This window comes from Dama dama, chromosome 20, assembly GCF_033118175.1.
Source record: "Dama dama isolate Ldn47 chromosome 20, ASM3311817v1, whole genome shotgun sequence".
Taxonomy (NCBI): domain Eukaryota; kingdom Metazoa; phylum Chordata; class Mammalia; order Artiodactyla; family Cervidae; genus Dama; species Dama dama.
The window spans coordinates 72,720,308-72,746,721 of record NC_083700.1 but is presented as its reverse complement, the minus strand read 5'-3'; the positions used below and the strand labels follow the sequence as shown (position 1 = coordinate 72,746,721).

The window sequence follows — 26,414 nt, the reverse complement described above, 5'->3', positions numbered from 1 at the left end:
TTTGTCAACAAAGGTCCGTCTAGTCAAGGCTATGGTTTTTCCAGTAGTCATGAATGGATGTGAGAGTTGGACTATAAAGCTGAGTGCAGAAGAATTGATGCTTTTGAACTGTGGTGTTGGAGAAGACTCTTGAGAGTCCCTTGGAATGCAAGGAGATCCAACCAGTCCATCCTAAATAAAGGAAATCAGTCCTGAGTGTTCATGGAAGGACTGATGTTGAAGCTGAAACTCCAATACTTTGGCCACCTGATGCAAAGGACTCACTGGAAAAGACCCTGATGCTCAAAAGATTGAGGGCAGGAGAAGAAGGGAACAACAGAGGATGAGATGGTTGGATGGCATCACCGACTCAATGGACATGGGTTTGGGTGGACTCCAGGAGTTACTGATGGACAGGGAAGCCTGGCCTGCTACGGTTCATGGGGTCGCAAAGAGTTGGACACGACTGAGCGACTGAACTGAAATGTAAATGTAATTTGGCACAACACCGCAGGGGAGAGACTAGACATTCAAGGAATTCAAGTCTTCTCATAGTAGCCTTTAATCTTTTCATGACTGTGACTCACGTTTTGCACTATACCCCAGCAGTAACACATACATACATAAACACAACATACACACACACCCCAGACACCACTGATTCATAAAGTAATAAGAACCTATCAGGAGATGCAGGAATCAAGGATCTGATCCCTGGGATGGGAAGATCTCTTGGAGGAGGAAATACGGCAACCCTTTCCAGTATTCTTGCCTGGAGAATCCCATGGACTGAACAGCCTGGCAGGGTGCAAGTCCATAAGGTCACAGAGTTGGACATCACTGAGCAACTAACCACACACACACTATGTGCTCTAGTTTTTATTATCTGAATTTAGATTCTACTTAAAAAAAAGCAGGAGTTATAATAGCCCACTAAACTGAATTCATAATCCACTCAGTCAGTCAGTCATTTCAGTTGCTCAGTCAAGTCCAACTCTTTGCGACCCCATGAATTGCAGCACACCAGGCCTCCCTGTTCATCACCAACTCCTGTAGTCTACCCAAACTCATGCCCATCGAGTCAGTGATGCCATCCAGCCATCTCATCCTCTGTCGTCCTTTTCTCCTCCTGCCCTCAATCCCTCCCAGCATCAGGGTCTTTTCCAATGAGTCAGCTCTTCGCATCAGGTGGCCAAAGTACTGGAGTTTCAGCTTCAGCATCAGTCCTTCCAAAGAACACCCAGGATTGATCCCCTCTAGGTTGGACTGGTTGGATCTCCTTGCATTCCAAGGGACTCGCAAGAGTCTTCTCCAACACCACAGTTCAAAAGCATCAATTTTTCAGCGCTCAGCTTTCTTCACAGTCCAACTCTCACATCCATACATGACTACTGGAAAAACCATAGCCTTGACTAGAGGGACCTTTGTTGGCAAGGTAATGTCTCTGCTTTTTAATATGCTATCTAGGTTGGTCATAACTTTCCTCCCAAGGAGTAAGCGTCTTTTAATTTCATGGCTGCAATCACCATCTGCAGTGATTTTGGAGCCCCCAAAAAATAAAGTCAGCCACTGTTTCCACTGTTTCCCCATCTATTTGCCATGTAGTGATGGAACCGGATGCCATGATCTTAGTTTTCTGAATGTTGAGTTTTAAGCCAACTTTTTCACTTTCCTCTTTCACTTTCCTCAAGAGGCTTTTTAGTTCCTCTTCACTTTCTACCATAAGGGTGGTGTCATCTGCATATCTGAGGTTGTTGATATTTCTCCCGGCAATCCTTATTCCAGCTTGTGCTTCTTCCAGCCCAGCATTTCTCATGATGTACTCTGCTAATAAGTTAAATAAGCAGGGTGACAATATACAGCCTTGACGTACTCCTTTTCCTATTTGGAACCAGTAAAAATCCACTAGAGGCTCCCAATTGTACAATTTGAAAACACTGCTATAAAAAATGCCGTAGAATGTTAATCTTTGGGAATCTTTTTTTTTCAAGTTTTAAAATCTAAAATTGTTAAAATAAAAAACACTTAAGAACCCGTCCAATTCATCTTACTAAGGAAACAAGATTGCAGACGCAAGTTATCCTGTCTGGCACCTAGGTATTTCCTTGATTTCCCTCTCCTTTCCTAACTGTCACACAATTCTTTGCAGGTAGCATGTTTTCAATAAAGACATACTGAATAAAAAATTTATTGGATGGTAATGGCTAAAAATGACTTCATAAAGTAGGCAGATTTTTAGCAAGGCCTTCCCTTCAAAGCAGCAGCAGGTTTCAGCTGATGAAGTGGAAAAAAATTTATGTAAAGGGATCATGCTTTGGTTTCATGCTTACAAAATGATTTTAATCTATTTATTAGTGAAGACTCAAAAACCAACAAAAGATTCACAAAAAAATCACCAGACCATCACAGAAAAATAAAAGGTGATACACGGTAAACAAAACCTAAGAGCATACTTAAATAAACTCACTGAATGCTGTGAATAAATTCTAACCCCTCCCTTAGAACATTATAAATTAAGAAAAGTAAAATTATACCTCAAAATTCTGTTCCATTATGTTTCCACCTTTACTCAAACTCTCCATAATGGCCTTATTTCGAAGAATGTCTTCTTCACTGAGATGTTCTCTTCTTTTTCTTGATTCTAAAACAAGTCCATTCACCAGATAAAAGTCGGCCAAAAAGTTTCCTACCCTTTCCTAAAATGAAATCAAATATTTCAAAATAATAAAACAAATAAAGTTTACCTTAGATTTTTTTTTTAAGTTTCAAACTAAAATATACAGTTTCTCCATAAACATGTAACATTTAGATGAAAATAAATATTCCTCTGGTACTTAAAATCATCAAATTATTTTATACATTCTATTAAGCTAAAAAATACATAACATTACACATTTTAAATTTGTAAAGGAAACGTTTTAAACACATAAAATGCAGGTAGTTAATCTCCAATGAATTAAGACTAAGTAAAAACAGCACATAGTATTCCTTTAGAATCTACTAAGTAGCACAAAGCTACAGAAAACTTAATTTAGCTAATAGTCAAATATCATGAGTTATAAGGAGGGGTCAGGGATAATTAACGTTCCCATTTTATAGATAGAAATAAAAACTAGAATAAAAAGCAATAAACTAAGTCACATAAAAACTTCTAGTACAACTAAAATTAATTACCCGTTCCAGTATTCTCTAGTAGGCCCAAACTTCCAAGACACAGTTGCTTGCTTCTTTCAACAAAAAGAGAACCACCAAGCAGTCTTGCTGACTAGTACAATTTATGTTTATATCATGTATTGGGAATGGGGAACTCAAATGGAATAAAAGGACATCAAGAAGAGTCCTCCTTCAACATTAGCCTTCACTTTTTTCAGACCCACAGGTGGTCAGAGTTTGAAATACCTTACCACAAACAACAGGATCAGTAACTTACTAAAAACAGGCTTCCCATTTCCACCTGTATGCAAATCACTTCTCTTGCTGCTGCTTTCTGGCATTCCAGAACTAAGCGTTTAGAGTGGCTCCTGTTTCTATCTTGCTCTGTGGCTTCCTCACCAATCATTAGACAGGCACTCTGCACCTGTTTCTACCTACAAAATGGGAACTATAAGCAATTACTGACTCCCTCCTTACCTGTCAAAGATTTAAGAAGATCACCTAGACACTCTTCAAGAGCTTTGAGCTGCTTAGCAGTAGTACTAGATGAACAGCAGCTTCAATTTTTATCTTCTCTTGAAGTGATCCTTCTAATGCTGTCCAGAAGAACAGAGTACAAATACGACTCAGGCCAACAAATGGATTGCAGTATAGGATCTCACATCTGGAAATCCTATAATGTTACTTGTTGCCAAACAGGCTTAGAGATGAAAATTGATGAACCTAGATCTCAAAAGTGAGAATTTTTCTGTGGTTGGGAAACATTCAGGTGATAATGATCAATTTTTGAAATCTTATAATGAAAAAGCATTTATTAAAAATAAATCAAAAAACAAGTCATATCAATAAAAATATTTAAATCTATATTTCCCATAATACAACCATTCCATTTCTTGCTAGCTATAAAAGACAATGCAAAGGGATATAAAAGGATGGTAAATGTAACATCATTTATAGTGGGAGAAAACTGGACACAAATGTGTATCCACCTAAACATCCAAAAATACGAGACTAAGTAAATAAATTATAGTATATCCATACTATGGAATACAATGCAGTAGCTAAGAAGAATAAAGTAATACTACTGAAAAGAAAATACTTCTAAGACATACTAAAAATTGGGGGTGGGGGGGAGTTGCAAAACAACAGATACAATGTAATGACACTTTATGAAAAAATAAATATTTGTATCAATAACTAAATATTATTAAAGATATTATCAACACACATTGAGATATATTGATTATTATAGATATATATCAAAGTACAATGAGTTGGACAGGACTGAGCAACTGAACAACAATGTACATAAAGCATAAAAAAAGTCAGGAAGATATACACCTGGATAATGTTCTGCTAAAGACTCTGGGACTATAAGCTGTAGTCAAGGGGGATTTCTCAGCTTTACATGTAAGATTGTGTGGTAGTTAATTTTATGTCAATTTGGCTAAACTATGATGCCCAACTGTTCAAACACACACCAGTCAAGATGTTGCTACGAAGACAACATTTGGTGTTGGGGGGGGTGCACCACACAGCTTACAGGATCTCAGTTCTCCAAGAAGGGACTGAATCAAGGCCATGGTGGTGAAAGCATGTCCTAATTACTGGACTGCTGAGGAATTCCAAGAAGGCATTTTTTAGATTAGCTGAAATTTAAATCTGTAGACTTGGAGTAAAGCAGATTACCCTCATAACGTGGGAAGGCTGTTTCCAATCAAATGCAGGCCTGAAGAGCAAAGACTAAGGTTTCCCAAAGGAAAAGCAATTCTGCCTCAAGACTGCAACACAGAAACCTTGCCTGAGATTCTGATCTATAGATTTCAGACTCAAAACCATAAAACTCTTTCCAGAATTTTCAGCCTGCTAGACTACTCAACAAATCTCAGACTTACCAGCTCCCACATTCACACAAGCTAATTCCTTAAAGTAAATCAACCTCTTCCTCACCCTTCTCTCCTTCTGTCTATATGTATGTATATATACATACAGATATACATATATACAGATAGATATAGATCTCCTATTGATTTTGTTTCTCAGAGAACCCTAATTTTACCCAGTTATTCTTAAAAATTTTATAAAATGCTTCTTCATACATCCAACTAAAAAATGTGTGAGTATATTTTGAGCAGATGAAATAAGAATTATGGAAAGAATTTACAATTTACTAATGGAGAAACCTCCACTGAGATTTAATTTAACAAGTACTGTAGAAATGTAAGCTTGTTTAGCTTTAGTCAAATATATGGAATACTCAAGAACAGATAATGGATAAGTAAATAGTTTTAAAGTTGAAAAGTAGAAAAAAGGTCCAGGGAAATGAATTTAACAGTGTAGCTTCTTTATGGTCTTCTTAAAATTAAAGCATTAGAAATATAACAGAACCATGTGAAGACATTGTTTCCTATTTAACAACAAGGCAACTAACAACAAGAATATTTTTCAACATAAAATTCAAATGAACTAAGCTTTCTCTCCTGGAGCTTTCTCTCCTGGCTTCTGTAAGATGATCTTCCAACTCTGTAACCAACCATTATAATTCCCTACTGAGATTCAAGGAGAAAAGAATACATAACTTGACAATTAAGCTACTTGTTCTACATGCGTTTCCATCACATTATTTTGGCAATACTAAATACTGAACAGTTTTTAAAGTGTAAAAATCTCGATTTGCACATACTGTTTTATCTTCCCGAAAAAGCCATCCAGTTTGGGCACGCGTGAAAGAAATTGATTTGGTGGATAAGGTTGCAGAGTAAATATCACTACTCATTAAAATGTCAACCTCTTCTTCTGTTTCCATCTCTGATTCCTGAGGTGGAGGCAAAAGGTAGATATAAGAAACTAAGTTTGTTTTTTTTTTAAAAAAGAAACTAAGTTTTTAAAGGTTATTAGTGCCACAAATGAAAGCATCAACAATTAAAACATTATACATTTCAAAAAGCAAAAAGGACCAATTCTAAAAACAATTACAGAAGTTTAAACGTCATATCTCTAAATAAGTTGGGCTTCCCTTGTGGCTCAGCTGGTAAAGAATCCACATGCAATGCAAGAGACCTGGGTTCGATCCCTGGGTTAGGAAGATCCCCCATAGAATAGAAAGGCTACCCACTCCAGTATTTTGGCCTAGAGAATTCCATGGACTGGATAGTCCATGGGGTTGCAAAGAGTCAGACATGACTAAGTGACTTTCACTTTCATCTAAATAAGTTAGAATTATAACTAATTATGAATCTAAAAATACAGGACACATGAAAAATGTACCTTGTAATGAAAATAATAATAGTTTACCCCATCACAGAAATATATAATGGAAATAATACTAGATTACTCATTACATAAACACAGAGTACGTAATTACAGAAGATTTAAGAATTAAGTAGACAGGTCTGAGACAAAATGCCTATACAAAGGTTTTGTTTTCTTTAATACAGATGAATCTTACTTAAGTTTTTTAACCTGAAGACCCACTGCTATCATTTGAACCCTTCTTTCCCAATAGTTTTAAGTGGAAGGAAGGAAGGGAAGAGAGGGAAGGAAAGAAAGGAAAGGAAAGAAAGGAAAGGAGTATAGGATCTTCTCTGTACTCATCACAGAAAGAAAAGGAATCCATAAATATCATCCCATGGTTTCCAAACTCAATTAGCAGCCTTGCTTCAACATATTCCACAGAGCTGGCATATAATAATTGATCAATAATTATTTTTTAAAAGAGAAAGCTTTGCGCTTGTTTCATGTACAGAAACATAACTAAATGACCAAGTACAGAAGAGTAACTGAGTAAGTAATAAATGAGGTTCTATTCTCTAATAGGCTAAAAGAGTTTCCCTGATACTTAGGACCACAGAATCCGAAAGAGAGGAGGAGAAAAAAGGAAGAACCCAGAGCCTTAGTGAAGAGTGAGAACCATCCATAGGGTTTACAATAACTAGAGGCTCTATTTTCCATATTTCCTGATTTCTAGATTCCCAAGAGGCCCAATTTTTATTCCTCACCACCAAACTTTCACCCACATTTCCTTCACCCTTGCAAGTGAGGAATGGAAAATCTTGACATTAATGCTAAGGCTGTAACAGATGAAAATGTATTCCTGATAACCCAAACTTATTCTGAACACAACTGCAAAATTTTGGCTGGCATAGATTGTATAGAACTATTAATCCTCATGATGCAAACATGTTATAAATTAGGATTTCATGTATTAGCTTGGGAACAACACTATATATAACACTACCTACGAAGAAATTTGCCTTAACTTGCAAACATCCCATTTCAAATAAACTTTTTTTATTTATTCTTATTAATGGATTTATTTTTGGCTGTGCGCATGGGCTTTTCTCTAGTTTAGGTGAGTGGGGGCTGCTCTCTAGTTGTGGCACTGTGTTCTCATCGCAGTGGCTCCTCGTGTTGCAGAACACAGGCTCCAGGGCGCAGGCTCAATGGTTGTGGCACATGGGCTTAGTTGATTCTTGACATGTGGGATCTTCCTGGACCGAGGATCACACCCATGTCTCTTTCTTGCACTGGCAGGCAGATTCTTTAGCAGTGAGCCATGAGGGAAGCCCGCAAAAAACATTTGAAACAGAACTCCTCTATAAATTGTACACTGACTATCTCAACCACATCATTGAAAATGACCTGTTATTAATTACATTCACCCAGCAAACATTTAATAAACAGTTATTACTTATATATATATATATATATATACACATACATGAGAAAAAAACAAGCATTCCTTGCCTTGAGAATTACTGTTCACTATCTAGCTTTTCTATATTCTTTCAGACATAAAATACACACACATATACCCTAAATACATCACCTAATATTTACACCACTAGCCTTAATCTCTGGCTTCTCTTTTAGTATCATCTTTCTAACTCATCTATTGCCTCATTAGCTATCCTATTTTTATTTAAGACACAAGAATTCAAATTATTTAGTACATTTCTGAAAGTCTAGAATAAAGGTCAGCAGACTATGAACAGAAGTCAAATTCAGTGCACCGCCTGCTTTTATAAGTAAAATTTTATTAGAACACAGCCATACTCATTCATTTATATATTGTCTAAGGTGACTTTTACATTAATAACAACAGAGGTGAGTAGCTGTGACAGAGAGCATATGACCCCATAAATATATTTAAATATCTAAAATATTGACTCTCTCCCTTACAGAAAGAGTTTGGCAAACTCTAGCTTAGAATGTACTGATGGCTGTATTAAGTACCAGAGAATACAACTAAAAGAACCCCACACCTTTGAGGAGCTTCGCCCCCAAACAGAAGAATGCCATATAGATTAAAAAAAGAAGAAGAAGAAGAAAGAAATAGCACTAGAAGCTCTACAGTACCAGATTTAGTGGAGCATCAAGAAAAGAATAGTCACCCAGGAGGGGAGGAAGTAACCACACTAAGCAGGTATCCCACAGGGTGAGAGTGTAAGAAGTGTATTCCTGGAAGTGGAAACAACATGAACAAAGAAATGGAATACTAAATAGCCTGGAAAAAACTGCAAAGAGTTCAGCATGAGGGTAGCTATGATAACAAGGTAAGGCAAACAAGGGAAAAGTCAGCAAAAGCCACATCATGAAGGAACCATGCCACGAGGAGGAAACTGGACTTCATTCTTCTTGGCAATAGGGAACTTTTAAAGTGTGTTTAAGGAAGACAAGTTTCATGAATATGTTTTCAATGTTCAACCTATCTCCAATATGTGAGACAATTATCTAAACTATGGCAATAACAGCATGAATAAAAAAGGGATAATTATAAGGCATTTGGAGAGGGAAATGGCAACCCACTCCAGTATTATTGCCTGGAGAATCCTGTGGACAGAGGCAGCTGGTGGGCTGCTGTGCATGGGGTCGCACAGAGGCGGACACGACTGAAGCGACTTAGCATCATGCACCCATAAGGCATTAGGAGGACAAGAATAACCACACATGCTCTCTAATTAGGAACCTGAGAGTACAAGAAAAGATGTCCAAAACATTACAAGCTTTCTGAACAGAAAATGATGTCAATCACCAAAAGAAAGAAAATGGGAGAACAGGCACACTGGAGGGAAAATAATGAGTTAAGTCTTCAATAAACTGAATTTTGAGGTACTTAAGAGACACATATAATACAAAATAGGCATTTAAATAGGTCCCCACTCAGAAGAACTGAGTTACAAGTATATACTCGTGAATTATCAACTCATAAGAGGTAGTGAGAGCTATGGGGATATTCTGGCAATTTGTAAAAATGAGAACAACATCAAGGGCCTATCAATATTCAAGAAGTAAGCAGAGAAAGAGCCTCTTAAAGAAAGTGAAAGAGGAAAGTGAAAAAGTTGGCTTAAAGCTCAACATTCAGAAAACTAAGATCACGGCATCTGGTCCCATGACTTCATGGCAAATAGATGGGGAAACAGTGGCTAACTTTATTTTTGGGGTGCTCCAAAATCACTGCAGATGGTGATTGCAGCCATGAAATTAAAAAACGCTTACTCCTTGGAAGGAAAGTTATGAACAACCTAGACAGCATATTAAAAGCAGAGACATTACTTTGCCAAAAAAGGTCCATCTAGTTAAGACTATGGTTTTTCCAGTAGTCATGTATGGATGTGAAAGTTGGACTATAAAGAAAGCTGAGCGCTGAAGAATTGATGCTTTTGAACTGTGGTGCTGGAGAAGACTCTTGAGAGTCCCTTGGACTGCAAGGAGATCCAACCAGTCCATCCTAAAGGAGATCAGTCCTGGGTGTTCTTTGGAAGGACTGATGTTGAAGCTGAAACTCCAGTAGTTTGGCCACCTGATGCAAAGAGTTGACTAATTTGAAAAGACCCTGATGTTGGGAAAGATTTAAGGTAGGAGGAGAAGGGGACGACAGAGGATGAGACGGTTGGATGGCATCACTGACTCAATGGACATGACTTTGGGTAGGCTCCGGGAGTTGGTGATGGACAGGGAGGCCTGCAGTGCTGTAGTTCATGGGGTCGCAAAGAGTCAGACACGATTGAGTGACTGAACTGAAATGAAACAGAGAAAAAGGAAGAGGCAAAAGAGAGTAAGACGGAAACATGGGAAAAGAATATCTATTGGCCAAAGTCAAATCACAAGGAAATGAAATGATAAGAAATGAGTTACTAGTAATAGAAAACACTTCAGAGACGTCTATATAAAGAGAAGGTTGAAACAAGCGCACTGATATCAGCAATGGATTCATTATCAACATCACCTAAAACCCCGAACCCTACTTCCTTTCCCAAATGCTCCAATGTATCAGTGACACCACCATCATGTACACTATATATAGTCTGTGCAGTGTGCAATACCATCATGCTTAAAAAGCAAGGTACATACCTTAATTTTAAAATATCAATATACTTTATTGCTAAAAAATGCTAGCCATCATCTGAACCTGCAGCAAGTCATAATCTGTTTGCTGGTGAGGATTCAAAATATTTCAGTTCAGTTCAGTTCAGTTGCTCAGTCGTGTCCAACTCTTTGCAACCTCATGAACCACAGCACACCAGGCCTCCCTATCCATCACCAACTCCCGGAGCTTATCCAAACTCATGTCCAATCGAATTGGTGATGCCATCCAACCATCTCTTCCTCTGTCATCCCCTTCTCATCCTGCCCTCAATCTGTCCCAGCATCAGGGTCTTTTCAAATTAGTCAACTCTTTGCATCAGGTGGCCAAACTACTGGAGTTTCAGCTTCAACATCAGTCCTTCCAAAGAACACCCAGGACTGATCTCCTTTAGGATGGACTGGTTGGATCTCCTTGCAATCCAAAGGACTCTCAACAGTCTTCTCCAACACCACAGTTCAAAAGCATCAGTTCTTCTGCACTCAGCTTTCTTTATCGTCCAAGTCTCACATCCATACATGACTACTGGAAAAACCAAAGCCTTGGCTAGATGGACCTTTTTTTGGCAAAATAATGTCTCTGCTTTTTAATATGCTGTGTAGGTTGGTCATAACTTTCCTTCCAAGGGGTAAGCGTTTTTTAATTTCATGGCTGCAATCACCATCTGCAGTGATTTTGGAGCCCAAAAAAAATAAAGTCAGCCACTGTTTCCACTGTTTCACCATCTATTTGCCATGAAGTGACAGGACCAGATGCCAGGATCTCAGTTTTCTGAATGTTGAGTTTTAAGCCAACTTTTTCACCCTCCTCTTTCACTTTCATCAAGAGGCTCTTTAGTTCTTCTTCACTTTACACACAGACATGAAGTTAAGCAAATGCTGTTGGTAAAACAGCAGCAACAGACTTGCCACAAACCTTCAATTCGTAAAAAATGCAGTATCTGTGAAATGCAATAAAGTATGCCTATAACCATAAAAACACGTATTTTCCCCCCTTCCATTCTCTCCTTTTCCAATCCACCTGGCATACTCACTGTGTGACCTTAGAGGTATTATTTAATATTTATAAGCCTCAATGTTTTTGTCTATAAAATAGAGATGATACTATTTAGACAGGTTATTTAAGGATTTAATGAGAAGAGCTTTAAAGTATTTAGAATACAGTCCCGATATACTGGCATTTAATGCTTCATCAGTTCAGTTCAGTTCAGACACTCAGTTGTGTCCATTTCTCTGCAACTCCATAGACTGCAGCATGCCAGGCTTCCCTGTCCATCACCAACGCCCACAGCTTACTCAAATTCATGTCCATTGAGTTGGTGATGCCATCCAACCATCTCATCCTCTGCTGTCCTCTTCTCCTCCCGCCTTCAATCTTTCCCAGCATCAGGGTCTTTTCAAATGAGTCAGCTCTTCACATCAGGTAGCCAAAGTTTTGGAGCTTCAGCTTCAGCATCAGTCCTTCCAAGGAATATTCAGGATTGATTTCCTTTAGGATTGAGTGGTTTGATCTTCTTGCTGTCCCAGGGACTCTCAGAGAGAGTTTTCTCCAACACCACATTTCAAAAGCATCAATTCTTTGACGTTCAGTTTTCTTTACGGTCCAACTCTCACATCCATACATGATTACTGGAAAAACTATAGCTTTGACTAGACGGACCTTTGTACAGAGAGATGTGGCTGCTTTTTAATATGCTATCTAGGTTTGTCACAGCTTTTCTTCCAATCAGCAAGCATCTTTTAATTTCATCACCATCTGCAGTGATTTTGAACCCAAGATAATAAAGTCACTGTTTCCACTGTTTCCCCACCTATTTACCATGAACTGATGGAACTGGATGCCATGTTCTTAGTTTTCTGAATGTCAAGTTTTAAGCCAGTCTTTTCACTCTCCTCTTCCATCAAGAGGCTCTTTAGTTCCTCTTTGCTTTCTGCCATAAGGGTGGTCATCTGAATATCTGAGGTTATTGATATTTCTCCTGGCAATCTTGATTCCAGCTTGTGCTTCATCCAGCCCAGCATTCTGCATGATGTACTCTGCATATAAGTTAAATAAGCAGGGTGACAATATACAGCCTTGACATACTCTTTGGGATTGGAATGAAAACTGACCTTTTCCAGTCCTGTGACCACTGCTGAGTTTTCCGGATTTGCTGGCATGTTGAGTGCAGCACTTTGACAGCATCATCTTTTAGGATGTGAAATAGTTCAACTGGAATTCTGTCACCTCCACTAGCTTTGTTCATAGTGATGCATCTTAACACCCACCCAACTTCGCACTCCAGGATGTCTAGCTCTAGCTGAGTGATTACACCATTGTGGATTTTATCTGGTCATTAAGATCTTTTTTGTATAGTTCTTCTGTGTATTCTTGCCACCTCTTCTTAATATCTTCTGTTTCTGTTAGGTCCATACCATTTCTGTTCTTTATTGTGCACATCTTTGCATGAAATGTTCCCTTACTAGCTCACATTTTCTTGAAGAAACCTCTAGTCTTTCCCATTCTATTGTTTTCCTCTATCTCTTTGCATTGATCACTTAGAAAGCCTTTCTTCTCTCTCCTTGCTATTCTTTGCAACTCTGTATTCATATATGATAGTAACTGATATACAGTTGGCTCTCCATATTTACAGGTTCCACATCTACAGATACAACCAACCAAGGATGAAAAATATTTGGGGAAAAGATTCCAGAAAGTTCCAAAAACCATAATTTAAACTTGCCACGAAGTCCAGTCAACTATTTACAAGGCATTTACATTGTACAACTATTTACTTGTGTGTCTGTGGATTTTGGTAACCTCGGGGTTCCTAGCATCATTCCCCGGCAGATACCAAGGGACAAACTGTATACTGTTAATACAAAAAGCCACTATACACAGCACCTGCTGCTGCCAGGTCGCTCCAGCCGTGTCTGACTCTGTGCGACCCCACAGACGGCGGCCCACCAGGCTCCTCTGTCCACAGGATTCTCCAGGCAGGAATACTGGAGTGGGTTGCCACTTCCTTCTCCAATGCCTGCATGCATGCTAAGTCGCTTCAGTCGTGTCTGACTCTGTGTGACCCCGCGGACAGCAGCCCTCCAGGCTCCTCTGTCCACAGGATTCTCCAGGCAGGAATACTGGAGTGGGTAGCCATTTCCTTCTCCATACATAGCACCTAGCAGTGTCTAGATGCATTTTATTAAGTCCTTGATAAATGTTTAAGGAAGGGAGGGAAGGAGGAAAAGTCAAAGAACTATGTAAAATTAATTCACGTAAATTACTTTTTGATCATATCAATATGCTGTTTAAGAATCTTGCTCTGTTATCAACTATGTGTGCCTGCATAAAATAAAAATAAAAACAAAATAAAAGCAACAGTGATAAAACAAAATGTTGATTTAAGAACATCTGTAGGGCTATCAATGATATACATAGATACTAGAAAAGCTGTTTCTTTGGTTTATAGCAGGGCAAGGAGCTTTCAGGGAACAACGGATCAAGATAATGGTGCACATGGTTTTTCAAAGGTGGTTGTAGAGGCAAAACCAATATGGAGATATGGTGTTTAGAAGGAATATAATTTTACACTTTAAGAGCAAAAAGAAAGAGAAAAGAAAGCTAGCCAAAGAGTTAGGGAAAGTAAAAGGGTACAAAGAACCAAAAGAGGCGGTCATATTAAAGAGAAAGAGATGGTTCACAACCCTAAAATAAAGTAGGGCCAGAGCAGGTTCAATAAATGAGAACTACAAGAAGTTAGAGTTTATTTAACCAGGAGATCATCAGTGAATTATGAGCAAACAGACTCAATAGTTTAGTCAGGATAAAGAACAGATGATAACAAAAAAATTTTTTAAAAACTAGAGGTAAGAAAATGGAAACTTTGGGAATAAACCATCTCAATTATGTCTTATGCCTTTCAAAACAATTACACTGAGGCTTGGCTGCATACACAGACATTTTTTTTAAACAATTTACAGGAATTTGCTCAACATGCTCACCTCATGGTGTATTCGCTGATAAACTTTTTGTTCATTGTCTAATACTACAAAAGATTCAGAGGGTGCCGCATCCCCATTGAAAATGAAGCTTAAATCCCCTCGTTGGCACTTCATGTCACTAAAGTCTATGAGAGTAGTGTCAAGCCTGTGAAAGATGGATAGATGAGAAATTCTGACAAATAAAATTTCAATAAAACTCCATATTAATGAAACAAGCTTTGTTCCTTCTAAACTCAAACCAAGAGGCTAATACCATATTTCAAAGCCAAACTTATAGCTAAGAGCTTAATTTAAAATATCTCATTAAAAAACACGAAAAGAATATTTAAATATATATTCAGTTTTACCTATATTTCATTTTCCTGAATGTATAACTTCACTAATCCAGCAGGAGAAAGGTTGTTTTCCCATTGCCGATGCATTTCTCTACCTGTACCCCGTTCTATTTCCTGCCCTTGCTGACCTTAAGGAAGAAGGGCAGAAAAGAAAAGCAAATCTGTCTAACACTTTTTGATCCCTTTAAGACCAAGTTGCTAGCTCAGCAGAGTACAGCTGACCCTTGACCACAGGGGTCTGGAGCACTGACTCTCCCATCCCCTCCATATATAACTTCACAGTTGGCCCTCCATATGTACATTTCCACACTCTCAGATTCAACCAACCTTGGATCATGTAGTACTAAATATATACTTACTGAAAAAAGATCTGTGTATAAGAAGGCCCAAGTAGTTCAAACCAGTACTGTTCAAAGGTCTGCTGCATATATGAAGAGTATAGCAATGGATGGACCACATTCTCAGATTAAGGACTGTGTGTCCACAGTCTGGTCCTTGCGAGCTGAATCAATGCTGATGCTTAATCATACAGTACTAAACCTTGCTTCATACTTCAATGCAATAAACCATTTGATTTACTCCAAATTCTTGGCCTTTTTGTTTGACTCTTCAGATTCAGATTAGCATTCTCTTTCCCAACATTTTCTTTTCTAACATCTCCACAGCCTGAAACATTATGGATCTTTCCTATGACAAATATTCATGTATTCAAACACCTGTATGTTTGTTGTGTTCATTGTAACCAAGACCTGACATGGTTGACCCAATGGGTTGGTCTCAAATAAATTCTAGAAACCACTACTTGGTGAAATTAGAGAGAATAATGGAGTGGAAAAGTTTACAAGTACCCTGATGTGCTTCAATCTTGCCCAAGGCTTTGTGGTCTCCAGATCACCATATCAGGACCTCTCTGACTGGCTGCTCAAAACACAGTCCTTAATCTAAGAAATAGGTTCACACAGCTGTTAAGAAATGCTGATCACACCCAAAAGAAAATTTCTTTTAAGTCTTTGTGAGAGGTCCGCCCTGGCTACTGAGTTTCTAACACAATATAAGAACTCATTCATTACTTTGTAGGATTTTCCATTCTCACCATAGACAAGGCAAATGAGTGGGCATTACTAGTTTCCCTTTATAGGAGAAGTTGAAAAATGGAACATATTTCACAGGCTGCATCAAAAGAGTAACCAAGGTTACATATAATTTAACACCCAAACTAGTAACTTAAAAGTGAAGGTGACACTATTAATAATTTTACTAGGGCAACAGAGATGAACAGGGAAGTATGATTAACCTATGTATAAGAAGCTCTTTTCTGAGCCATGTAAAATATATACACCCCTCAGAGTCAAATAAGAAGTCCTAAAAAAATAGCAAGGCACCAACTCCTGTAGGAGTGAACTTGACCTGCTGTTTTATAGTTGAATTCTTACTCCTGGTCCAGTTTCAGTGGCCTGCTACTGCACTGTTGGTGCTTGTCTACTAAACATATTCTGTTATTGCTTGTACATGTGGCACAAGAGAAAATGATGCCCATAAAAGGGGCTTATCTCCTACCTCTATAAGATGTGGGCTACTGAAGTCTCAAAGAGCGGACAGATCATTTTATATGACTGGCCTATTTGGACTCCATGCTTCAGCTACCAGGGAACTCTATACCCCTCAAAAAAAGAAGTCTGGGCCAGAATAGTCTTTTTGCCTCCACTCCCTTCTTGCCCATTCTGGGTGAGAATAGTAGCGGATTGCAAGGGATGGGGGTGAGAGAAAAGATGCACAGAGAGACAAAGACAGACTGACACTGGCGACATTTGAGCCCTTAAATCTAGCCACACCTAAAACCAGTCATTGTCAATTTTTATTTTATATGTGTTTCCATAATTTGCAACTGAAAGACCATCTAATACAACTTAGATATTAGACATATTAGATGGCATAGTAAGCTGTATCAAACATGCCTCATAATGATATAATTTATCATGGTGATATTTTAACGTATTAACTAGTCCTTGGCTTTCAGCTTAATGAGCCTAAATACTTCTAATTTTTACCATGTAATTCACCATGAAGGACATACAGCTCTTTATACAAATGCAAAGGTGCAAATAGAAAATGTTCCTTTACAGATAAAAACTTGATAAGTGCCCAAGTAACAGTGAAAAGAAAAATAGGGCCTACCCTTGAGATAGGAAGAGCTCAAATGAGACAGTTCGCAAAGATTATTTAGGTCAATGGCTATATATTACCTTAAAATTATTAATAGTGAAAATATCTATTAGTATTCTCAACAATAAAGTTGTTCATGTTATTATTGCTACTAAAATATGAATTTCTCCTAGACACCAAAGAATATATTGTGTTGTTTTTTGCCCATGCAGCTTGCAGGATCTTAGTTCCCCAACCAGAGATGGAATCTGTGTTCTTGGTAGTGAAAGCAATGCAGTCCTAACTAACTTGATCGCCAGGGAATTCCCAAAGAAGATACTTTAAATAATCACACTGCTGTCATGAGATACAAGTAAAAGTCATTTGAAGTGATGTTTAAAAGAACTAATTATCTCATGATATTTAAATGTGAAAGTTTTTATTTCATGTTAAGAAACTTGTTTTTCTTTTAATTCTTCATCTATGCGAAAAACCTTTACCATACATTCCTAAATGCAGCTTCTCCGTTACTCTAGTTAACTTTGATAACCAGCAGTTTGAACCTATCACTCCTTCAACCTCAGTAAAGAGCTCACCTGCTGGCAAGCTCCAGGCTTCAGTGTCTTACTAAACTACAGCAGCTTCCCTTAAGCTACATTCTTTGACACAATTATTCTCTCAGGCTCTTATTCTCATATGTCTATCTTAGCCATTTTGTGGGGTTTTTTTTTATCATCTATATTTATTATGTAATATGTATCATGTCATTTACTTTTAAAAGATATATATATATATATGAGAAATAATTTTTTAAAAGAAAGAAGCTCCTTTTCTCCTAAATTTAAGAATCAAACGGAACTAAAACTAACCTTTAATGCAGCACATGGAAGACAATACTATTCTCCCAAATTATCTACTAATTTTGGCAAGTACCTATATTAAAAATTTTTAAACTGATGAATAATTTTTTGAAATCCATAATATATTGCTAACAATAGGCTACTGAATTAAATCTACATCATTAACAAATCCTTTCATATTTTTTCATCTATACTGTGTTTTCCAAGGTTTCTGTAATGACCATAAATTTAATGTGCATGAGAACTTTCATGATGAGCAATATCTGACGAGGTTATATTTAAAAAAGAAAAACCCAGAAAACTCTACCCTAACCAATAGAATTTTGCTTGAGAATAATTACCCTAGAATTTATTTCTAACTAAAGGTCATCTCTTCATTATAATTCATCATACTTAATAATTAACCTCATAAACAGTTGATTTTCTTTAAATTTCTGTCTTGTGATGTGATAAGAAGTCACATGATAAAAAGACAGTAAATCAGAGACGTCCTGGCTCAGCCATTAATTTGCAATATGCTCATAAAAATCACTTCACCTTTCTGAACTTTCTAATCTATAAAATGAAGAGTTTATATAACTTTTTAAGACATCTCTAATTCTAGACCTCTACATACTCAAATTAATATTGTGAATTTTTATAAACATAGGCATATAAAATTATATGTATACATATGTAAATATACTAATATGAATACATTAAAATGGGGACATCTCCTGGCAGTCTAGTGGTTAGGACTCTGCGCTCTTAACGCTCAGGGCCCAAGTTTGATCCCTGGTTGGGAAACTAAAATCCCACAAGCCACACAGTACGGCTAGTTAAAAAAAAGTTGGCATATTCACTAGCATCCTATATAGCTTAAATTGGTATCATTTATATTATTTGTTGTTCAATGCTAAGTCGTGTCCAACTCTGCAACACCATGGACTGCAGCACACCAGACACCTCTGTCCTCCACTATCTCCCAGAATTTACTCCAATTCATGTCCATTCAGTCAGTGATACTAACTAACCACCTCATCCTCTGCCACCCACTTCTCCTTTTGCCTTCAGTCTTTCCGAGCATGAGGGTCTTTTCCAATGACTCAGCTCTTTGCATCAGGTGACAAAGTATTGGAGCTTCAACTTCAGCATCAGTCCTTCCAATGAATGTTCAGGGCTGATTTCATTCAGGATTGACTGGTTTGATCTCCTTGCTATCCAAGGGACTCTTAACATTAAAAAAAACTAAGATCATGGCATGTGGTCGTCCCATCACTTCAAGGCAAACAGAAGGGGAAAAAATGGAAGCAGTGACAGATTTTATTTTCTTGGGCTTCAAAATCACTGCAGATGGTGACTGAAGCCATGAAATTAAAAGACATTTGCTCCTTGGAGGAAAGCTATGGCAAACTTAGATAGCATATTAAAAAGCAGAGATACCACTTTGCTAACATAACATAGGTCCATCTACTCAAAGCTACAGTTTTTCTAGTAGTCATGCTCGCATGTGAGAGTTGGACCATAAAGAAAGCTGAGTGCCGAAAAAGTGATCATTTATAAATACATCTATATTAATATAAAGAAATAATGATAAAATTCTGAAATGAGTAAAATAAATAGATTCTCCATTAGATCCAAATATCAATTTAAAAAGAAAACAGAAGAAAATTAAAACTAGCCTTAAAAAATATTCACCAGAATGGATAAATGAATGGCTAGAAGCATGAGTGGGTAGATAGGGGAGGGAACAGTAGGAAAGGGATGCAGTAAAAAAGGACAAGAGTTGGGTCCTCCTAATGTTGTTACTCATTCCCTAAAAAGCTAGGAAGAGGGGCATGACCATCTTAAATCTTCTTGGTATTGTATTATGATCTTCATTCTACTTGCCTTCTAGATAGTCTGTAGTTGAACAATAATACCTTTGTTTTAGTCATGATTTTATGCCTTTGGTTTCTTATCTCTAGTACCTCAAAGGAGATAAAACATTGTGAATATATTATAACATGTTTAAGTTATAAAATACTACATCCATGTATAAGCTTTTACAACAGAAAGAAAAGCTTCCTCTAAATCTCAGTTATCTGTTACTAAGAGAAAAATAAAATCACCTTACCTGATATTGATACCTTGCTTGTATATTTTACATGCATCAGAAGGCAGAATTCGGGAAAGTAAAGGCACTGTATTGGTAAAAAGAAAAGGTGAAAAATAACCACCTAAAGTTCTGAGACATTATAAATTTTTTAATTAGAAGAACAGTAATGTAGCCTTTTACTATTTTATCAAAATTGTCATAATTTCCTTTAAAAATAGCATTTTTCCACTGAAAAATAATACACAAAGCAATTTTGAGCAACTTCAAATATCTACTATTTAATTGTAATTACCATCACCACCTGGAGAAGGAAATGGCAACCCACTCCAGTATTCTTGCCTGGAGAATCCCATGGACAGAGGAGCCTGGTGGGCTACAGTCCACGGGGTCGCAAAGAGTCGGATACGACTGAGCGACTTCACTTTCACTTTCACCATCACCACCACCCACCACCAAATACAAATAAGAGTAGAAGAACTAATGCCGTGCCATTCTTAGTACATATTGCAGGATGCTACTGTTAGTGAGAAAACAAGGCCTTTTGGTAACTAAACCCTCCTGAAGGGGTAACCAGATAAACCTGGATCCCATCTAATTCTTTATATATAACTGCATAAAATACCAGAAAAGTAATATGTGTAATAGAAAAATACACTTTTAGAGCTAGTTGAATTTGTGTTTGAATCCTAAATACATAGATTACTCAATAAGCTCAATGTACACTAGTTCTAAAGTTCTTAAAATACAATCATACTATTGAATTATACATTTCTACATTCCAGTGTTGCTCACATTCATATCATAAGCTATATTCTTATAGCTTTTTAATACTCATTATCTGCTATATTTTGAGGAAAGATGAGTTATTCTATGGATAAATAAATCTACATAACAGGTTATAAAATTAAACTACCATATACCAAAAAAAGAAAAGAATGTGAAACTCAAAATTCTTGAAATTAAAGATCTCATCACATGTACAGGTGTATGTATGTGTGTGTGTTTATCTGTGTGAGATGTATTACATGTATATTTTATAAAACTCAAGTGTTTTAAAAATGGGTGATAAAAATCAACCTGGTTAGAAAGACCCTGGAGAAAACTAAAGGCTAGGTTTTTAGTTAACTTTTTCAAAAGTTTTCTAAATTTTTGAATATTTTCTAATTAACATTAAAAGCTTTTTTAATTCTTTAGAGGTTATTCAATCTAAAATGATTACATAATTAAAGACAGTTTTCTAGACTTTTTATTTTACAAAAATAAGAAAAGTTTACAGCCCAGAAGGAGTATCACCTAAAAGTTACCCTGGTCAAAGAACATAAGAAATCATTTTCCAATCAAATTTTTCCTTATATAAAACAACAGAAGTTAAGAAGAGTAATAACGGCATATTCGTGTGCGTGCTAAGTCACTTCAGTCATGTCCAACTCTTTATGACCCCATGGACTGTAGCCTGCCAGGCTTCTCTATCCATGGGATTCTCCAGGCAGGAACACTAGAGTGGGTTGCCGTTTCCTTCTCCAATAATGGCACAAATCTATATAAATGATCAAAGCTCCTCTTTCTTACTTATTTGACCAATTAGATGCACAGAAGGTACTAGCATTTTTAGGTCTAATTAATGTGATCTCTGCCAATGTGTCTGGTTGTTTAAAGTAAAAGATAACATGGGAGGGTCTTTCTTACTTATTAATTAAGATCTACTTTTTCTGTTCTTAAATATTTGATACAGTAGGAAAAAGATGATTACAAGAAGCTAGCACTCTAACTTAATTTAAACTTATTACATCTTTTAAAGTAGTATGGTAAACTACAAAAGCAAAATTCAGAATCACACACCAATACCCACTTATCAGAAAAGGAAGAAAGGCGGAATGTAGAGGAAAAAAAATTTGAAGATTGAAAAGCAAAAGCTAAAAAAAAAAAAGAAGAAGGTATATCATAGAGAAAAAAAAAAAAGATTTCAATGCATTCCAAAAACAAAGCAATTTGCATTTTCCCAATTTTGTGATGACTTTTTCTTCCCCTATGTAAACTGAACAATTGGGCTCTCTATGTCTTAAGTTACTTCAACTGTATCTGAGAGTCTAACACAGTACTCCAAAGGCAGTATAATCCACTGAACTGAAAAATGAATAGTCTCTAAGTTTGCATTCTGGCTTTGCTGTCACTTACTCCCTGATTTTAAGAAGAGTCTAGACCTGATGTTTTCCATCTGTAATATGCAAAAAAAAAAAGTTCTAAAAACAGGACAGATATTCTGTAGATTATGAGATAAAGAAAAAAACTATTAGTTCTTCTGTTGAAACATGCCATACGCATAATGTTAAGTTTGTAGTGATTATAATACTATAAATTATTTAACACTTTACAGCATCTAAAGTGCTTCCTTCAAAAACATGATTTCATTTCATCAACACCAAAACAAAGACTTGAAAATAGGTGGGGTGTTTATTCCTACTCCCACTTTTAAAAGGAAAATGCTGAAGCTCAGTAAAAATATGTGATTTTCCATGTCAAACAGGAGCCAGTACTTCTGATTCCACTTTAAGGCTTCTCTATACCTAAAAACTCACTCTGGAATAATTTAGTTGCCTTGAGACTTGCTATTAACCAAGTCTGAGGCTATTTTCAGCCAAACACTGAAGGAGAAAGAGTGGAGTTTTTGTGCTCCACTACCACTAAACTAAACTTAGCCCTGGATCTCAGTATTTCTTAACTTGCCCTTATTTCTGGGTTGCCTTTTTCTTTTCTTTTTTTCTTTTTTTTTTTTTTTTTATATCAGGGGCTTTAACAAGGGAGGAAGCATGCCTAAACTCTAAAAAAAAGCTTGATAATCAAATCTTATGACAGAGATTATCCAATGTTTTTTAATCCAAAGCATCTAAACTAAATCTAGCCATTGAGTTTAGTTTTTAGAATGACAGATGACATCCAACCATCAGGTGCTAATAATGTGACATGAAATCAGTAAAAACCTTTATCAACAATGAACCAGATGTGCTAACTTTCTTGCATCAAAGTCAAGTTCTCAGAGAAGCAATACATTTATTCAAAAATAATTTTTATTATATTTTTCCCATGTCATGGGGCATATGGGATCTCTGTTCTCCAATCAGGGATTGAACCCAATGCCCCTGCTCAGAGTCTTAACCTCTGGACCACCAGGGAAGTCCCAGAAGCAATACTTTAAACAAGTACCTCAGTGGTTACATAATAAACTTGATTATGCAACAGTTACAATGTGTTTACAACTACAGATATTATGCACAATTTCAGTAGTAATTATATCCATTTCAATTTGTTCATGTAATTGAAATGTCACTTTTAAACTATTTTAGAATATTTTACTCAGCAAGATAAAGTGACAATTTTAGAATTCAAACACTAACAGTTACTAAGACAGTCAATTAAAGAGCCAGTATACTCTAAGATCACCAAGAATGACTGGGGTCTTTATAGATAGAAAAAAAACAGTGAAAAAATAGTATCCAGACTTTAGACCAATCTAACCTGGAGTTCTCTTATTACATAATGCTACTACATCTTTTTCTTTTGGTATTCTAGGACACTGGGACTTCTGAATGATAGAGCATAAAGCATTATCAGAGTTAAGAAAATCTTGGGTGAGTTTTTTTGGCCACACCATGGCACTTGTGGGATCTCAGTTCTCCACAAGGGATTGAACCTGGGCCAGAGTCAGTGGTAAAAAGTCTACTTACAATGCCTGCGACAGAGTTCGACCCTTAGGTCAGGAAGATCCCCCTGGAAAAGGAAATGGCAACCCACTCCGGTATTCTTGCCTGGAGAATTCCATGGACAGAGGATCCTAGTGGACTACAGTCCACGAGGTCACAAAAAGAGTCAGATGGGACTTAGTGACTAAACAACACCACCACCACCTACAACAGGAATGAAAGCCCAGAATCCTAACCACTAGACCACCAGGGAACTCCCGTATGTGTGATTTTGATGGAGCCAAAACCAGCCTGATAAGCTAAAGTTGTAACTGATTATATTTAGGGATTAGAATTTTATATTTGGAGATTAAATAAACAGAAACATCTTAATCACCCATCTCATAAAGTATTATGCTGCTGTTTTTTTTAAAAAGGAAGTACTTCTTCATGAACTAGAATGTAAGATATTTATGATAGATTAAGTAAAAATGACAAAATGCATAATAATTGTGTGATTTCATTTAAAAAACTAATGTTGAGGCTATACATATATATATATATTTATATTTATATGTGTGTACAAACACATGTTCATAAGCATTGAAAAGAGTTTGAAAATATTAATATGAAACATTAATATTCATCTCCACAGTGGTCTCTGTCAGTATATGATTTGTTATGATTATTTTATGGTTTATTTTTATGATTATTTTGGTGATAAGCATTCAAATGTTTATATTATAAAGATTAATTCAGATGCTTTAAAAAAACACACATAAGCACACTATATCCAATTTATATATAGATTACATTAAAAAATGTTTAACCCAAAAGTCAGTTGTTTGGATAGTTATTTATTTAGTAAAGTACAGGTCACTAGGATCAAACTTCCTATTTGGACACAAAAGTTTCCTAAGTAGACTCATGTTTAAAATGAGGAAGAGAGAAAACTTACCTTACCGAGGTAAATAAAAAATGACTAAAAAATATCTAGGAATTAACATCTTTTATAAATAAGTGGAATAGTGTGCAACCAAACAGTGTGTTAAGACAGTGGCTATAAAGTATGCAATAAAGCAGCAAAAGTGATTGAAAGATGACAAAATAGACAAAATCAATTAATGTAAACCGAATTCTTCACATTTAGGTATCTAAATACTGTATGTCAAATTTCCCTAAATTCAGTAATCTAATAATCCCATAGTTATTCTTCTCTTCTCTCTGAAAATTCCTCACATTAAATTATTATATTTGAACCAGCATTTCGTTTTTAAATAAGAAAATTTTTTACCTTAAAAAATAATTATGGAAGTTAATAATCAGGGTGGGATAATGAAATATTACTATAGGGCTTTATGGGCTTCCCCGGTGGCTCAGACAGTGAACAATCTGCCTGCACTGCGGGAAACCTGGGTTCAATCCCTGGTTTGGGAAGATCCACTGAAGAAGGGAATAGCATCCCACTCCAGTATTCTTGCCTGGAGAATTCCATGGACAGAGGAGACGAGCAAGCTATAGTCCATGGGGTCTCAAAGAGTCGGACAGAACTGAGCGACTCATACACACACAGGGTTTTATAACCATTATATTCAACAGGATGAAAAATATTTAAATTTCTTTACGGCAAGTATTGGTTATTTTAACATTTCTATATAATAGTTATTTTTGCACTTGCATTTTTGCATACCTACATATTTTACAGTAAAACATAGCACATTCTTACCCCAGCTTTGAAAATCCCAGTGAAGTTCGAGATAAAAGTCACCTAGCTGAGAAATGAAATATGTATAATTAGTAAATGCATACCTTAGTTAACAGCTCTTATACCTACTTAACATTTTGCTTTAAAAAAATCTGTTATCATTAAAGATATACAGACAGAAACAGGAAATAATTTCAATTATGGGGTTGGAGAAAGAACCAAAATATATATATATGGTTATTACTTAAAATAATATTACAATAGCAGACATTACTACACTTATCTACAAAGGAAAATACATACCACTCTAGATTTTACAAGAACATTTTAATCACATAAAACTGATAGGCATTTAAATTTGCATCAATAAATATTCCACTTCTCAGTATAACCAAAACAAAATGAGTAGTATTGTGAAAATAGTTAATAACTTTAGAAGTGTTATAAAAAAAACTTCTAAAATGATTATTGTGTAAGCTCATAATGATCTAATAAAATCACTCACTGCAACAGAAACTTTTTTACTATAAAGTGAGAACACAAGTTTTCTAAATCTGAAATAATATGTCATCATATTATCTATAGACAATGTTTTTATTTTTTAAATTAGAAGCTAAACAATAAAAACTATAACTGTTCAAGGAACTATTAATCAAATAGTCTCAAAAAATTTTATCCCTTGAGATTTCAAAAAATAGCATACCTAAAAGAAGACATAGTCATACGTCTTTCTCCCACAGTTTTTTCAGGCATCCAAAATAAAGAGAAAAAAAAAAGAAAACAAACCTCCCTCCCTTTCTGTACCACTATACCCAGCTCTACCAACATGAAGTAGGATAGATAAAGTTTTGTTATATAGAGAAAATGCAAACTGCCCCTACTAGCAGTAGAGGCTTTTGCTCATAGAAAATTTTTGAATCCAAAGGACAAAGGAAAATTACTTCCATTAATTATCACTTACCTTCTTTTTTCTTAGAGCTGTTACCTAATTTATTGAAAGCAATAATTCTTTATCTACCTTCTAAGTTCAAAGCAAATAATGCTTCCCATAAAATTACACACTATAATCAGTATTTCTTAATGTCATCACTGCTTAATTGAAGCAGGATTTTTACTATTTCTTGACCCTTAATAATTAGC

The 26,414-nt window shown here is 36.2% G+C and overlaps 1 protein-coding gene across 1 annotated transcript in view; it reads right to left on the bottom strand.

Annotated features, from left to right (window-relative positions):
• ANKRD13C (ankyrin repeat domain 13C) overlaps nucleotides 1-26,414 on the bottom strand; it is a 90,285-nt gene that overhangs the window by 22,444 nt on the left and 41,427 nt on the right. The window contains exons 5-9 of the mRNA XM_061121629.1: nucleotides 25,296-25,341; nucleotides 19,911-19,977; nucleotides 14,479-14,623; nucleotides 5,816-5,947; nucleotides 2,514-2,675 (exon numbers count right to left, since the gene is read on the bottom strand). Coding sequence (XP_060977612.1) covers nucleotides 2,514-2,675; nucleotides 5,816-5,947; nucleotides 14,479-14,623; nucleotides 19,911-19,977; nucleotides 25,296-25,341 — 552 coding nt within the window. The remainder of the gene's footprint in view (nucleotides 1-2,513; nucleotides 2,676-5,815; nucleotides 5,948-14,478; nucleotides 14,624-19,910; nucleotides 19,978-25,295; nucleotides 25,342-26,414) is intronic.